The sequence below is a fragment of the Equus caballus genome, chromosome 9 (genome assembly GCF_041296265.1).
Source record: "Equus caballus isolate H_3958 breed thoroughbred chromosome 9, TB-T2T, whole genome shotgun sequence".
Taxonomy (NCBI): Eukaryota; Metazoa; Chordata; class Mammalia; order Perissodactyla; family Equidae; genus Equus; species Equus caballus.
Genome location: NC_091692.1, coordinates 59,526,595 through 59,544,471, shown reverse-complemented (window position 1 = coordinate 59,544,471; position 17,877 = coordinate 59,526,595). Strand labels below are relative to the sequence as shown.

At 37.0% G+C, this 17,877-nt stretch overlaps 1 protein-coding gene across 2 annotated transcripts in view; it reads left to right on the top strand.

Annotated features, from left to right (window-relative positions):
• NIPAL2 (NIPA like domain containing 2) overlaps positions 1–17,877 on the top strand; it is a 71,340-nt gene that overhangs the window by 42,226 nt on the left and 11,237 nt on the right. For both annotated transcript variants that reach the window (XM_023648753.2, XM_070222384.1), the window contains exons 5-6: positions 2,321–2,442; positions 10,467–10,563. In XM_023648753.2, the coding sequence (XP_023504521.2) occupies positions 2,321–2,442; positions 10,467–10,563 (219 nt within the window). The remainder of the gene's footprint in view (positions 1–2,320; positions 2,443–10,466; positions 10,564–17,877) is intronic.

Here is a 17,877-nt window from a genome sequence, read left to right as displayed (position 1 = left end):
AATGTCTATCTTCAACACTTTTATACACTTATGAAAAATGTGCACGATTCATAAAGAAGATAGTAAATCACATAGAAATATATAATGACAGAAATAAACAAGCATATAACAGGTAGCAGCTATCCAAAACTGTCTTTGTAATTGTCTGAGGTAGCTGAAATTAAAACTATTAGGAAGAGAGAATGTGTAACTAGCTGAGCTGCCATAGAGTTGCTTACTAGACTCACAGTGATGAGGCTCAGATGAAAGAATACATGTGAAAAGCTATGTTGAAAGTATAATTGCAAAATCTTGAGTCATTTTATTTGTTTTTAAGGAGTTTTGAAATGCACTGGAGATCTACATTGGTAGAAATGGGTACAGTATGCACATATGAAAGCAGGTGTGAAACAGGGACTGTGTTGGAAACTTAAGTTAAATACTAAGGCTACTATTGTGCAGACCTAAAAAGAATGAGGGCGCTGTACATATACTGATTTGAAATGTTCTCCAGAGGTTCTGTTAAGTAGAAAAAAAATAAGATACTGAAAAGTTTGTGTAAAAGTAACCCAAACTCATGCACTCTCACATGCACATGCATAAAACGTCTTTGAAAAGAAAACCTCAAGAACTAGTGGCAGTGGTTAACTTTCAGGAGGGGAACCAGTGGGCCATAAGAGTATGAGAGAGATGTAACTTTCTACTGATCACTTTTGTGTGTTTTGAATTTTTTACCATATACACATTACCCATTCAAAATTGAATTTAAAAGAATAAATTTAGTTGACACTAGATGCAGTTAGATGAGATAAAGAAATAACTGGCAGAGGAACTCAATATAAACAAAAAATTTGAATTTCACCAAAAGAAAGTTGGAAGTCTCTGAGACTTTTAAGTTATATTTAATGCATTTACTTTGCTGTACTGAGTTTAGAAAACTGTTGTGTTTTTTTCAAGTTCCTTTCTCCTAGGAACCTAATATTAAACTATTACCTTCTAAGATCTTTTTTTCCTAAAGTAGGGACATGGCTGACCAATAGTTTTTGCCCGAGTTCTTATTTATGGTTTTTATTATGTTCCTTTTATTACAATGCTTAATAATGTATATTGTGTTTCATTTTTAAAATCCTCATTAGAAATAGCTCTTAAAATTGTGTATGTAATTTCTGTCTTCACAAAGTAGTACAGAATAAATTGTTACCTTAGAGGAAGCTTATTTTATAGCTTCTACAATACCTTGAATAGCTATTGTCTAGCTTCTATGAAAAATGAAATGCTGTTTGTTCTCAGAAACTAGAGTTCAAAACTCTAAATCATTTGGTTAAGAGGAACAGGAAATTGGTGTCTTCCACTTGTGAGATTTTAGACAATAGACAAACCAAATTGTTTCAGCTTGGAGTCAATACTGGTTGTAAATTATATACACAACAATGCTGACCTCGGTGATGAAACAAGTTGAAGTATATTTTCAAGTGCGCTATCTGAAAAATGCTACGTATATCAGTTTTTCTCAGGCTGCTCATTATGAATAAACAAGCAGTTTTCTGTGTTATTTGGAAGGCAAGTCCTCCCTTTACCCCTCCTTCCGTGGCCACTCCTCTTACACACATTCCCTCCCTCAATTATTTTAAGTAATGTTAAAGTGATGACAGTAACACATTCTTTACATAGGTTTATTATGTGATATTTTACTAAGCTACCCCTGGAATTCTAGATTCTAAACTGGATTAAATAAAACTTACAGAAAAGTCAGTGTTCACCTTCGTTATTTCTGCTAAAAGAACCCCAATAAATGGCAATGATTAAGGTGCTCATTTACTAGAGTTTTAAAGTGAAAAATCACCAAAGTGTGTGTGTGTGAAGGTTCCAAAGATAAGTAAGTATAGAGTAGATTGTCAGATGATGGACTTCCCCACTTTCTGGGCTCAGCCATCTATTTCTAGATCTAGATGGATCTAGGTCCATCATGCATTTACTGTTCCACATGGAAACAAAGAGCCAGCTAGGATGTATTCTCGTGTCTCCATAGGCGTGTATTCTGATCTTCTCCATCTTTGGGGAAAGCTCCTCTGAAGAGGCCAGGATTCATGTGTAACAACAAAGAAAACTCAGAAGTTGTGTCCTACCCCATCTATTTCTTGGCCTTTATCCGCCTTTAACAGGAATGCCGTCACTTGAATGCATGATGCTCTCTAGGGATGGTTTGATGAATCATATTTTAATAGGGAGGAATTGTCGGCACTTTTACAAGTGATGCTGAGTCTATAGGTAATGTTTGCATCAAGGAAAAGTCTTAAATGGCCCTTTTCAACTTGACTTATCTTTTCAATTTCATTTAAAGGTATGACATTGGCATTTGCGGGAACATATTTATTGGTGAACTTTGCTCCAAATATAACTCAGGCTCTCTCGGCAAGAACAGTACAGTATTACTTTGTTGGCTGGCAGTTCCTCATCTATGTGGTAAGAATTCTAAAAATTTTACTATCCCAGAAGCTATATTGTCTAGATCACTGATACATGCAGATGATAGAGAATTAATGTAATCTTTTCTTCTCAGTATTAGTATCTCCTTAAAATGTAACTATACTTGACCAATACTGAAGTATTTGAAACACTAAATCAACAAGAGAAGCACTCTAAGTTTCCCAGGTATCCTGTCTTTGGGGGTGACCTGTCACTGGAACAATTTCCACAACATTTAACCTGTTAATATTTAACATTTAACCATGTTCCAGAGCAACATGTTTTAAGACAACTCAAAGTAAAAAAACAAACAAACAAAATCCAAAAAACCCCTCTTCCTGGGTCAAAGGGAAATACCTGAAGACACATTTTAATTCACTGAATTTTATTCAAGATAGATATTCTCTTTAAAAAAAGTACTCATTGGGTCCGGCCCCGTGGCCGAGTGGTTAAGTTTGCACGCTCCGCTTTGGTGGCCCAGGGGTTTGCCAGTTCGGATCCTGGGCGCAGACATGGCCCCGCTCGTCAGGCCACACTAAGGCAGCATCCCACATGCCACAACTAGAAGGACCCACAACTAAAGTATACGACTATGTACTGGGAGGATTTGGGGAGGAAAAAAAGCAGGGAAAAAACAAAAAGAAGTAAATTCTCTTAAAAGAAAAGTACTCATTGAGACAAATGCCACAGATTGTCTGGGAGAAGAAGACAGCAGTAGGACAATACTGAGAGATGTGTAAAAGAAAGACTGGAATGAGCTGATATAGAAATTTGAAGCCACTAATTGGAATATTTTATTTGATGCAGTGGCTGTATCTAGTGGATATAAAGAGAGAATGTGATTGAAATGGTTGGTATGTAACTGGTTAACAGAAGTTGGTTTAGGTTGGAGAATAAGAATATCTTAGGAAGGGTAGGTTGTAAGAAGAAAACTGGGATAATCTAGATGAGCATTTAACCAAGAACCAGATTGGTAAAAAAAAAAACAAACAGTTGTAAATTCAATAACAAGAATCAAAGCACACGGAATCATAGCTTTCTGGGGTTAGAAGTAACCTCAAAAATCTATCCAGTCCTGTCCTTTGCCATTAAAACAGGTGAAATAGTATGACCCTACTTTATACACCTTTTATTTAAAACTGTGACATTGGCATTTGCAAGGACATGTTTTTGTTGAACTTTGTTCTAAATATAACTCAGGATGTTACAGCAGGAACTGCACAATATTACAGTATTGCCTGGTGGTTCCTAGTCTACATGACAAGAATTCTATATATCTTACCATCTCTGATACATACTTCTGACCACTGGAACACAAATGTTTACAGGTCTTTTCTCTTTATGGTCTCCCACTCCACTCCTTTCTCTTACTCAACAAAGATACTTAAGTTTCTCTGTTAAAAAAGAAAGAAAGAAAGAAAGAAAATTCCTGATGCACTTCACACTGGGTAATAAACTATCCTATTCCCCTTCCACTCACCACCAAAAATGTATTCCCCTCCACTTTCTCAGCTTCTATTCACTCCTCACTCATTATAATGTAGTAGATCCCTCCCCACAAATTGCCGAAAGGCATTGCCTTTTTGGTCCTGATTCTTCTTGAACCTTGAGCATTTACTCATGGCCCATTGTCTTCTCCTAGAACCTCTCTTTTCCCTGGCTCCCTCACTATGTTTTCTCTGTTTCTCCTCTTCCTCTCTGACTAGTCCATGCCAGCCTCTTGGTGGGCACTTCCTTCTCTTCTGCCAACCACTCTTATCTAGTCATGCTACATTCTCTTCCAGGGTTTTCTAGGGTAATCTCATTTCCCACCCTACCGTCATCCTTTAGAAAGCCTTCTTCCCCGGGCCTCTTCTGAACTCTGGATCTGTGTTCTCATCTGTCCACTTATTACTCATCCCTGCCTAGGTGTCCCATAGATTCCTCAAATGTAACATCTCAAAAACTAAACTCAGTGTCTTCTCCCCTAAACTCCCTCCTCTCTTATTTGGAAGGTTCCCCTTACCCCTGCCCTCCACCACCCTTTAGGATTGGGCTTCCCAGGTCAGATTAGCCTTTCTCAGGTCTGTCATACTTTGTGTCTCCCCCTGCCCCATTATATCTTCCTACTTGTCCACCATACCCAGTCCTTTAACTATCACAGTTTTGTCAATCAAATCTAAGCACTAGAAGGACTTGTTGAGTATTTCATGCTAGTGTAGACTTAAAGTCCTACCAACGCATTATTATTCTTTGCCTACAGGCAAAACAAGTTCTTCCCCCAGTAAGAAAAGAGTCACATAGTCTGTAACGAGAAAAGTAATAGCCTGAGTTGAATCCTTTGGAGATTAAAGATGCATCAAGACTTATTTCCTGGAATGAACAACATTGTTTGATGGTGATGTAGCCTTTTATTGTTTTAACACCAGAGAAAACATTTTAAAAGAGCAAAACCACTTTTTATTAAACTTTATATTTCCACAAAAAAATACTCTGAAATTAATTGCATTTAGCCATTTTCCCAAGTCAACTCTTAAATTCATTCATTCATTATTCACTGTTCATTATTCAACTTATTAGACACCTGGGGTATAGAGAAGAATTCCAAAGCAGGAATTTTACAGTCCTAGGAGAGACCTATATTCCTGTAAATATTGAAAGTATGTTTGAAAGTAAGTGTCACCAAAAATGTAAAAAATTCCAGATATTTATAAGATAGCATAAAGTAAACCTTTAATAAAGTCACATTTTAATAACACTATTGGCAGTAGACCCTAAGGGGAATAGATCTATATTATCTTAGTTTGGAATTTAGTCCATTATATGTTGCATCTCTAAAGACTCTAGAAGTTATCGATTATATATTAAGATCTTGAGCTGAAATTTGGTTTAAATCTGTTAAACATCTAAGTAATTCATATTTAATCCTTGGATGTGGCAGATTCTGTGCTTTTTCTGCAAACCATGACTGCAAAGATCATAATTATAGTAATTAAGACTGTTCTTTGAAGTATCACTCATCTGTTTTTTTATTACACCAAGTATAAATGTAGCACCTGAATTGCCTTCAGGACTGATCAAATAACTAATAAAATGAATAAAAACATTTTAAAGTCTGAATAAATTTTACATTTCTTGAAGGAGATTGTAAAATTATATTGCACACTGGCTAATAGCATCTCCTTGTCTCATGTGTTTACCTGTACCAGGTGGCTGTCCATTTTACCTTCAAGGCTTACATGAAGTGGAAGCCTCACAGAAACAAGGCCCAGGAGCCTATCCTCTGATCTGATACTCTTTTGGCAGGAAGAGAATTTGAGAAGCCTGGTGTCTACCAGCCTGTGAAGAATGGAATGCCCTTTGCTCACCCACAAAAACAGCCTTTCCCAGCCTGTATTCACGATGGGTAGTCCCACCAGGTGCTTGCCAAAAAGCAGAAAAACAGTGGGTTTTCAAGGTCAAACTAACTTGGAGAGGTGCTGTATAACATGGCCCCTTAGAGTAACTCGTCATCTCTGTCATGCTGTGTCAAAAGCCAGAGGTCCTTTAGGAAAGAGACGGACTTAATTTTATTAATCTTGCGTGACCCGGGCTTATTTGACCATGGGGTCCGTTTCTCGAAGGACCTTTTGTTGAATAACATCTATTAACGTGGTCTGCAGAACCCATATGAGGAAATGCAGCCCTAAGCCTCAATTACTTCATGTTCTTGGCAGGTTTGATTGTGGCTGTTTTGTGCACCCAGACTTTCCAACAGGCTATTCAAATTGAAACCTCTGTTGTGAACATAGAATCCTTTACAAAATAATCTACACGGTGCTCATTTTCTCTCTGCCAGACAAAAAATTAAATCAGCAGAAGCAGAGGTCAAGCCTGTCATTTGGTGTAATTTTATACCCCAAAGCCGATTATTAAGTCAACTTTTCTGGCAAAGCTGCTTCAAGACCCACCGCCAGGTGTGAAAAACACGAAGGGAGAAAACTCTATGTTTTTATAAGACCTCAATATCTATTGTGTGAGGTTCATTTGCTATGTTGTCTGAATGCAGATAGCACTTGGAGGTCTGCACTAGGGCACACTGCTGCAGGATCCGTGGGCAACACTCACTCAGCAGGCTGAGCCTTGGGCCTAGCTCCAGCTACATTCTGTGGTTTACCTGCACAACAGCTCTATACATTGGCAGATGGGGAAGCTGAGGTAGGGAGGTTCAGGAACTTGTCCAAGGTCAGCTAAGTACTAAGTGGCAGAGCTAGAATTCAAAACCGGACAGGCCACCTCTAGGATGCACACTTCAGTTCCTTTCACTACACACCTCTCTGTGCAGAATTAATAAAAGCTGACCACCGAGGATCAGATCTTTGTCCAGACTTGGCATTGGAGAGAACCTTTGCAGAGCTCATCTCTTGGACAAGGAACCCATGTACTTTCAAGGAAGGCTGTACTTTCAAGAAAGAACATGGTGAGAGAAGTGAGATGAAGTTGGGCTCAGGTTTTCGTACTGCAAGTGGGGCATCCAACGATGGAATTTTGTGTATCTGTTTTGTCACATCATCCCGCTGAAAACAGGGTGATGAGTGCCTTTAAATCTAATTAGGGTAGAGAACCAAACCAGAAAACCCAGAATCAATTCAGAAAACTCATCCTAAAGATTCTGTTCCTCTGGAAAGACTTCAGGTACCAAAACCTGAATTAGTTTCCTATTACTTCCATAACAAATTGTCTCAGACTTAGTGGCTTAAAACAACACACATTGATTATCTTAAAGTTTTGAAGGTCAGAAGTCCAACACAGGTCTCAATGAACTAAAATCAAGGTATTGGCAGGGCTGTCTTCCGTGTGAGTGCCTCTGGGGGAGAATCTGTTTCCTTGCCTTTTCCAGCTTCTAGAGGCTGCCAGCATTCCTTGACTTGGGTCTTTCTCATGTTACATCTCTCTCTGACCACAGCTGGGAATGTTCTCTGCTTTTAAGGACTTGTGTGATTACATTGAGCTCACTTGGATAATACAGAATAATCTCCCCATCTCAAGGCCCATAGTCTGAATCACATCTGCAAAGCCCGTTTGCCAGGTAAAGTAACATATGTGCAGGCTCCAGAGATTAGGACATGGACGTCTTTAATGTCATGAATCAGACATGTAATGTCAGAATAATGGGGAGCCATTATTCTGCCTACCAGAGCTGGATCACTTAACTCCTCTGAGCCTTGGTTTCCTCATCTGTACAATGGGGATAATAATAGCACCCACCTCCTACGGGTGTTGTGAGGGTTCGCTGAATTAGCACAAGTAAAGCGTGTGGTGAGCACGCAGTAAGTGCTGCCGTTATTTCTGACCTCTGAGAGAGCAGTCAGCCAAGCAGCCTCTTTCTAGGTGGCAGCAACCTGCATCAATCAACAGCTTCTTGATATTTTCAGAGAGGGAAAACAATGTTGCTAGAAAAATATTAACATTAATTCATGCTGCTTGAATGTTTTATTCCTGGGAGCTCCCTGACCTCTTGCCACAAGACAGAACCTGGGGCAACTACAGTCAGTCTGTGAATAATAGGAACTCACGTCTATTTTATCTGAAGCCACAGAGTGGAATTTGCAAAAAAGTGATATGTGATTTTTAGAACTGATTAACTACCCTCACCCCCCGCAAAAATGAATAATCAGCGTGGTAATAGATTTAGCTAACTTGCTCTGTGCGTTAGTGCAGGAAGAGCTTTCTTCTCTCCAGCAGCGAGTGCAGTGGTCCTGAATGTGCTGTGAGTTGTTCGTAATTGCATCACGTGAGGAATGAAGCTTGTGGTTGAGGGAGACCAAGCCGAGGGGATACTTCTGTGAGTGATTGATGATGTCATGGGGTTGGGCTCCCGGTGTTTTCATGGCAGCTTTCAGGAAGGCAAAGAGATGGGAGTTTAATAGCTCTTGTAGCATGACTTGATTCAATTAAAGGCCTGGCAAGTAAGTCCTATAATGAAAAGTTAAAATAATTGGTTTAATTTCTCAGAAAAAGGAAAGACTAAAGGATGAGTTAATCTTCCATATTAGATGAAAAGATTTTTAAGTGAGGAAGATATGGTCCTGTGGCCCACAGAGGAGTAAAGGAAAAAACAAACCAACAAGCAAAACCGTGAATTGAAACAGTGGAGATTCACGTTGATTTAGAGAGCACTCCGTGAGTAAAACACAGGCCTGAAAGCCGCGGCAAAGTCCCTCACTCTCATAATTTTTAAGAAACAAGTGAGTGATGGTGTTTTTACTTGTCTGATGTCAGGAAGGTAAATGTTCATATTTATGATTTCAGTCCAGGAATACCATCTCTTGGAAAAAAAATAATAGTTTTGCTTCAGGTTATCTTAAGGACTTCAAAGAAGAAAACAAGTTAAAAATAAAATTGAGAACTCAAAATTACACTGCAGTTTTCTTAAGGGTAGGAAAATTTTAGACTTTCATTCAATTAATGTTTATTGAACACTCAGTTTATTAGACATTAGGTCTGTTTTTGGCAAGTTGTTCGTAATAAATCTGAGGTGTAATTTACTCATTAGTTCCATAAATACTTATTGAGTGACCACCTGTATGCCAGGCATTGGAGACAGAGTGACGAACAGGATGGATAGGGTCCCTTTTCTCATAGAGCTGGTGTGCTGGTAGCAAGATGAACAGAAACACGTAAAATTTACATGAACAGGAAATATGCCAGATGATGATAAAACGCTCAACAGGAGCCACCTGAAGTCGAGGGTGTGCTAGGATGACTGGGTGGTTCTATTAGATTAGAGTGGTCAGGGAAGACCTCCCAGAGGAGGTGACGTTTAAGCTGAGGGTTGAGTGAATAGAAGGAGCCTTGTGCAAAGATCAGAGAAAGAACATTCCAGACAGCCTGAACAGTTAGTGCAAAGGCCCAAAGCCAAGAGCAATCTGAAGACTGCAGAGAACTGGGAGAAAAAAAGGCCATTTGTGGCTGGCGCAGGTTGGACTATCCAGGAGTGAGCCATACAGGACGAGGTCCAAGAAGTTGGCTGAGGCTTTGTAGTTCAGGAAGGAGTTTGGATTTTATTCTTAATGTGATAGGAAACCATAGGAGGTTTAAGCAAAGGAATGACTGGATCTAATTTATATTTTTACTACATGTATCACCCTAGATGAATCTCATAAACATAACACACAGTGAAAAAAAGCAAGCAAGCAAATGCAAGTATGATTCCACTTGTATAAAGTCTAAACGTATGCAAAAATAAACAGGATGTCATTTGGGGATACATAGAAATGTGATGAAGTATAAAGAAAGTGAACGATAAACACAAAGTTCAGTGTAGCCGTCCCTGGGGAGGTCATTGGAGGAGGAGTGCAACTGGGGAGGGGCACACAAGGGACTTGAAAGGTGTTGGTAGCTTCAGTTTCTCAGGTTGAGTAGAGGGCACATGAGCACTTGTCATATTACTGTACATACCTTATATGTATATGATATTATTCTCTATGAATGAAATATTATTATCCAAGCTGTGTTTTTAAATGAGTCCTCTGGCTGCTGAATAGCTGGATTGTAGAGAGGCAAGAGTAAATCAGAGACAAGTTAGAAGCTATTGCAGTAGTTAGAGGATGGCAGGGAATGAGGGAAAGGGGAGTTTTTGGCTGGTGCAGTGAAGCATTGGTGATGCCATTTACTGAGGGAGTGAAGGCCGCAGGAGGCACAGGTTGGGGAGGTAGGGAATCAGGAGTTAAGTGTTGCCCATGTTAGTGTCATATGGCTGTTAAACATGTCTGTGGAAATGTCTAGTAGATAGTTGGATAGACGAGACTGGAGTTGCAGGGAGGTCAGGACTGGAGATCTAGATTGGGCATCACTGGCATATAGGTGATGCCAGAGCTCCGGCTCTGGATGGCTGAGGCTTCTTAATCATTCTCATAGTTTTATGGTTGTCCTCAGGAACTCCAGTCACCCTCAGGTCTTATGTGAGAAACGTTGCAAAATCAAAAAGAGAAGTGTGGCATTCCAAAGACTTTGTATAGAATGATTTACACTTTATTCTTTTTCATCTTTTTCATTTCTAGATTTTAGAAATATTAATTTTCTGCATTCTCCTATATTTCCATAAAAGAAAAGGAATGAAGCACATTGTGATTCTGCTAACCTTGGTGGCTCTTCTAGGTAAGGAGATATTTTGTTTTCAATCCTCTAACTGAGCCATGCTAAGTCATAAAAGAGATTTGATGGAAAATATTTGAGCATCCTATTCCTTTCTCATTGTTTCTACTTTTCAACTCTGATCTATAGAAACAAACTGTCTCAGTTATGCAAAGTATACTTTGCATGTTCATTACTACAATTGATAGATGTTTAATTCTCCTAAAAATATATTTAAGGATTTTTAATTCTTGGTAATTTTATTTGCTCTCTGATGATTTGAAGATTTTTTTCTTAATAAATAATTGAAAAATATTAGAAGAGGAACAAATGAATGAACCCACTTGAAACTTTTGTATCAGGAATTAGTTATCAAGACCTACCCTGTTTACATTTTGTTTTAAATTCTAAAATATGGCTAATATGAAACATAAATGTAAGCAATATGATTTCCTTAAATACATTTCTTTCATTCATTGTTTATCTACTCATTTTCTTTTTCTTTTCCTTATAAGATTTGAAAACTGATGCTTAGATAAGCCCATTATGTATTTTTAAATCTATCCTCCCTCCCCACTCCTCTCTCTCTCTCTCTTTCTCTCTCTCTCTCTCTGTCTCTGTCTCTCTCTCTCTACACACACACACACACACACACACACTCTCATATATCTCAACACTAGGAGATCTCACTAATCACTTGGGAAATTCTCCTTTTAAAAATTTCTTTATGCTGTTGTAGTGGAAAAGCAGCCAGAGATGATAGCATGTAAACGAGTAGGCATGCCTGTGTGACAATAAAACTTTATTTTACAGACAAAAAAAATTCATTTATAATTCTTTCTTTGCCTCTTCTTTGCCAGTAAGATGACCCATACATGGTACATTGTTTGCTATGACTTTGTAGTATACGTAGACCTTTGGGGCAGGCTGCAGCCCCCATATTGATGAGGTGCTGGAGCTTTCATTTTTTTCATTTCATCAGCTAGTTCTCTCTTTTGAATTGGAAGATTTGTATTTGTGATAGTTACTTATAGAAACAAATTTACCGTATACCGTTTTCAGGTATGCTCTCGATCAAAAGAACAGAAAAGGAACTTTATATTTGTTTCTTCCAAATTACCAGATAGGGAAAACAAAAGCAAACAGCTAAGTGAGAAAATGTACATTATATAGGAAAATATTGAAAATAATGGAAATTTTAAATAGGAAAGTGAGATATCACAATTAAGATTATATATATCAGTTATGATCATAAATGTAAATGGGGTAAGTTTACCTAATAAAAAGGAAAGATTACTGAAATGGACCTTAGAAAAATTCCCAGATTGATTCTGAAAAGATTTTGAAATTGACTTGAGCCAGTTTGTTCTGGTTCAGCTCTGTGGGAGTTCTCGAAATAGCACCCTTTCTAAGTGGCTCTTGCTGGTTGTGAAATATTTTGACTTCATACATAAATTTCATGTAAAATAAGGTAACTGAGATTGAGAGTAAAAGAAAGCAGAAGGTCATGATATTACTCTCTAAGTTAAAATCAAGGCAGAAGCATTAAATGCAATGAAAGATCCTGGAGACCCCCTGTTAGTATTTAGTTGCTAATCTTGGCAAGATTAGGGGTTGGGAGGAGGCACAGGAGACTGGGCAGCAGTTATTTCAAAAACTGTGTTAACAGAAATAGAACAGGAGTAGGAGACTTCTCTTAGCTCGTGGAAGATAAATAGATAGAAAGATATGTAAAGATAGAGGAATTAAGATAAATAATTAATTTTGATCTGGCAGCTCTAATATTGACCTCTAAATCCTGAAAACAGAGGATACACCTTTTTTCAAACGCCTTTGATGTAACATTTACAAAACTTGGTTGTATAATTAGCCACAAAGAAATCCTTGATAAATTCCAGGAGGTTGAAATAGTACAGACCACATTCTCAGATCACAGTGAAATAAAAACAGAAAATAATAACAAAAATAGAAACCGGTAAAACTGTACCACCTGAAAATGTTAACACTGCTCTTAAGCTGCAGCTGGGCCAAAGTAGAAAGCAAGATTTCATTGCAGCATATATTTTTAAAAATTGTTATGAAAACACCTAATATTAAACCTATAGTTTATGACTAATGCTATATTCAAAAGGAAATTCATTGCTTTAAGTGAAAGTCAATTAGGCAGTCAACTCAAGAAGTTAGGAGAAAAAAACTGAAATAAAGTTTAGGCAAGCAGAAAGAAACTGTTAATAAAGACAAAGGGAAAAATTAATGAATTACAAAACAGAAAAGCAGTGGATTGATAAATAAACCCAAGAATCAGTTCTTAAAAGACAATAAAATAGATCCTCCATAAGAAAAAAAAAAGGAAAAATCTCAAATACCCCAAATTAGAAAAAACATAAAATGAAAATAAATATGAAAACTTGAATAAATTACTTATTTTTAAAAGGAAAATAACTATGGAGGAAATAGAGGTGTTGTTAAAAAGCTACATCCTAAAAAGAACCACGCCTAGACTTTCTTTTACTTTCAACCTAGAAGTTAATGCCTTTAAATCTTTAAGAAACAGATTATTCTGATGTTCAAACTATTTGAAGACATCAAAAGAAGGCTTTCACTTTTTATTTTTTAACATTATCAGTATAAATACCAATCCAAAATAGCACAGATAAAGAATACTATGGGGGCTGGCCTAGTGGCACAGCAGTTAAGTTCACGCGCTCTTCTTTGGTGACCTGGGGTTCATGGGTTCGGATCCCAGGCACAGACCTACACACCACTCATCAAGCCATGCTGTGGCGGCATCCCACATACAAAATAGAGGAAGACTGGCACAGATGTTAGTTCAGCGACAATCTTCCTCAAGCAAAAAGAGGAAGATTGGCCACAGATGTTAGCTTGGGGCCAATCTTCCTTATTAAAAAAAAAAAGAGAAAGAAAGAATACTATGAACTAATTTCACTACTGAATATTGATGTAAAAATCCCAAATAAAAAATTAGCAAGTAGAATCCAGAACAAATCATACTTTATGACCAAGTAGTCTTAATGAAACCAGTTCATTTTCTTTGTAACACTTAAAATAATTTGTATTTACATATTCTACTTATAGATTTACATATTGTTATGAGCTCGTCCTCCGTGCCAGATTTGTTTTGTGAGGACACAGGCTGTCTGTTACAGTTACACTATATAGACTTTACCTGGGACTGAGCATAGTGAGCACAAAATAAGCATTTGAATTAATCAACTAATTAATTAATTAATTATAGGAATTAAAGGATGGTTCTTTAAGAAATCCATTAATCTATGACTCAAAAGGGAAATATCATGTAATTATCTCAATAGATGCTGAGAAGTCATGTTAAAGTTGATATCCATTCCTAATAAAGAATTTGAAATACAATAGGAATGGAGAGATACCTGTGTGTTAAAAACATATTTCTTTTTTTAAATTTTAACTTTATTGAGAAATAATTGACAAATATAGTTGCATATATTTAAAGTATAAGACATGATGATTTGATATACATATATATTGTAGAATGATTACCAAGCTCAAGATAATTAACACATGCATGACCTCATATAGTTAACATAGTTAACTCTTTTTTGTGTTTGTGTGGTGAGAATGCTTAAGATCTATTCTCAGCAACTTTCAAGTATACAATACCATATTTTTAACTGTAGTCACCATGCTGTACATTTGATCCTCAGAACTTCTTCTTCTAACTGAAAATTTGTACCCTTTGGCCTACATCACCCCATTTCTCCCTCCCCCCAGCCTCTGGCAACCACCATTATATTCTCTGTTTCTATGAAATTGGAAAGACATATTTCCCTTAAACCAAAAGCTGAAGTGTACCTGATGGTAAAATACCAGAAGTGTTCTCATTGCAGCAAAAAACGAGAAAAAGATGCCCACCCTTCACTTTATACTCATCTGTGCTGTTTGGATATTTTACAATGATAATTAATGACTTTTCCAAGAAAAAAAATGATCGTAAAGATCATGTAGCAGCTTTGAGAAATATTTATGGTGTCGTGTTAAATGGAAAAGTAGCACAGAACATTGTACCTACCTTTGTTGTGATGAAAAGCACACGTTACGATGGAAACTGGAAACAAATGAGAGGTAGTGGTAGGTGGATTTTGTTTTTACTTTATTGCTTGATATATTGTTTGTGTGATAGATAAAAAAATGGAATTAAAAAAGAAAATAGAAAGTGAGGGCAACCAGGAAGAAGGAAATCTAGTGAGTGGCTCCCTTTGGCTGGGGCTGCCGTCTCCTTTCTTAATACCAGAATCCTTTCAGTTGATCAGGAAGCTAGGAAAGCTAGGAGGGCCTTCTCTATGCTTAGCACGCTCTGATTGCCGAAGCCAAATTCACAGATTAAATATTTATGGCTCTAATAAGGAGACGTTGATGGCAGTTTGGGAAAGTCCTTGGAAGGAGCAATTGATGAAGAACCAAGAATCAAATGAGGGCTGAATTTCAAACGCAGGTCGGCATATGTTAGGCAAAAATGGTACTGTCATATTGATGAAAGTAATACATGTCTATTGTTGAGAATTAAGAAAACAGAGAATGATATGAAGAAAAATATAAAAATCTATGTAATTGAGCACTGCAGCACAATACGGTAGGAGTGTGACTGGTGCTTTTCGAAGGCGGTTTGCCAGTGTATTTCAGAAGAAATATACTGCTGTCAGCACTGTAATTCCCCTTTAGGTGATTTTCCTAAGGAAAGCAGCAGAGTGATACACAAAGATTTATGTTCAGGATATTTATCACAGCCTCATTTTTAAGACCAAACAAAAAATGGATATAATCTAAATATACAAGAATAGAGAGTTACCAAAACAAGTGTTCATTCATACAAAGGTATACTTTACAGCCAATAAAAACCATGCTTTAGAAGAATAGTAATGCATAGAAAATACTTAACAGCAATGGAAAACAGGTTCCTAAGTAGTGTATACTGTATGATTCACATGGGAAATATATATTCATGCTTAGAGATAGAAAAATATATATATTTTGTTTTGTGAGGAAGATTTGCCCTGAGCTAACATCTGTGCCAGTCTTCCTCTACTTTGTATGTGGGATGCCTCCACAGCATGGCTGATGAGTGGAGTAGGTCCATGCCCAGGATCTGAACCCACGAACCTGGGCCACCAAAGCAGAGCATGTGGAACTGTAACCACTCAGCCACCGGGCCAGCCCAAAAAAATAACTATTAAGAAATATTCTCCAGTGTTAAAAATGATTTTAGGATGAGGGTTGAGATTACAGATGATTTTTATTTTTCTTTCCAGGCTTTTTGCATTTTCCAAAATTTTTTAATTGAAGATATATGCTTTGATAGTTTAAAAAAATGAGTTTAAAAGTTCTTCATAATCCCACTGCCTAGAGATAACCACTGACAGTCTCTTGATGTAGTTTCTTCTAGCTTTTTTCTGTGCATACATAAGTACTTTCTATTTTTATAAATACAACAATGGAATGATACTGCATTACAATTTCATACTTCCACCTGAACTCATCACCCACCCTGCCCCCATCAAAAAAAACTTAGAAGTACTTGACACCAGCCTGGAAATAACTTGCAGAGTTACAATAAATAGTGATTAATCAGTTGGTGATTGTGCACGCTTTGAAAATATAGTAATTAACTATAGCAACTGATAGTTTGTTTAGCTATTTAATAAAGAATTCTAGTTTTGTTTTTGTTTTGTGTTTAAGTATAATTTAACATCAGATGGTGGTTGACTTAGATGACCTTTGAGCGCCTTTGCAATCCTGAGGTTCTGAGGCTAATGGAACAGTGTGTTCAACTCCTTCTGCATTAATGATCCCTTTGGGAAACTGGCTGTTCAGATCACAAGACCATAACCGCACTGTGCTCTAATTGCAAGCAAAGTGTTTAGGAGGAAATCAAGATCTCTCAGGAGCTAACCTTACAAACTTAAACCATCAAGTGACACATATTTCTGTAGACATTTAAAATTTCTAGTTTAGCTAAAATATGACTATTGTCATAATCTGTAGAAAATATGTAAAAAGATCAGGTCAAAAGACAATTTGAGATAAAGAGGGGCCAGCTGTAAGGGCCTGTCTGTTCAAATTGGGGATAGTTTTTAGAATTTATCACCTGGTCTCCTCTGTTAATTATGACTTTTAACAGAAAGAAAATGCATAATTTCAAAGTGTGCCCTGATACTCTTCAACTTAAAGTTATTTTCAGTTTTTGGAAAAGGAAATATGGGAGGCTTTCCCTAGTTGGCCATCACCTGGTATTTTAAACATACTCATTATATATATGTACACTCATTATACATATATACTCATTATATATATGATGATTATTATTATATATGTGATACATATCATACTCATTTTATATAATATGTAATATATATAATATATATTAATTATATTATATGTATATAACCTTTTCAATAGCTAAAAGGAATAAAGCCCTGATATATTATAATCAGGTAGATCAACTGCAACAAAGGTAGTATTTCTTTACATTGCCTTTGACTTATAATTATTTGATTTCATGTAAAAATGTTTTTTAACTTTCTGTGAGTTTCAGCTAAATTATGGAATTATGTGCAACAGTAATTTCAAAGGACCTAAGACAGAAAGAAAACACTGCCTTCTTCCTACAGAAACATGATGTTTCCAGAAAATACTTCATTGCTTTCACATCAATATTACCTTCTCAAATCACTTTTCCTTCATTGCTGCTTGAAACCTATGAAAAATTTGTTCTCATAAGGGATTGATTCCTCTTTAGCATAGAAAATAAATAGACATTGCTTATGTAAATCTTAGATTTATGGTTGACTCTGAGAAATGAACACTCAGCTCTGGTCCTGCTTCCCATTAGCATCTTTGTCAAAAAATAGTTTAATGAAACTTCGAGGGATTTACTAACAAAAGTCCTCAAACAGACTAAGTACAGCTCATAGTAAACTCACGGAGTGAGTTGCTTTTCACTTTCCAGTCTTCTCATCTATTTGGCTTTAAAACTTTTCAGTATAGTTTAATAGTTGTTTTCTCATTAAAGTCACGTGGATAATCTGACTTTTCTTATCTCCTCCCTTCATTGTTTTCTCCTTTCCCATCTACCAGTAATTATAACCTCCGCAGCATTCTTTCCACAGTTAGGGCTGGAAAATAAGCATCTTGCTCCAAAGATAAAAAGCACCCAGTCCCACAGCAGATCTTTAGCTGATTTCAGCAAATTTAAAGTCCAGCACAGCTTGAGCAACAGGGCTGCTGCTTGGCTGGTGTCACTCCTACCCCCCACCTCTCACAACTGTCTTCATTCTTAAAGCATAA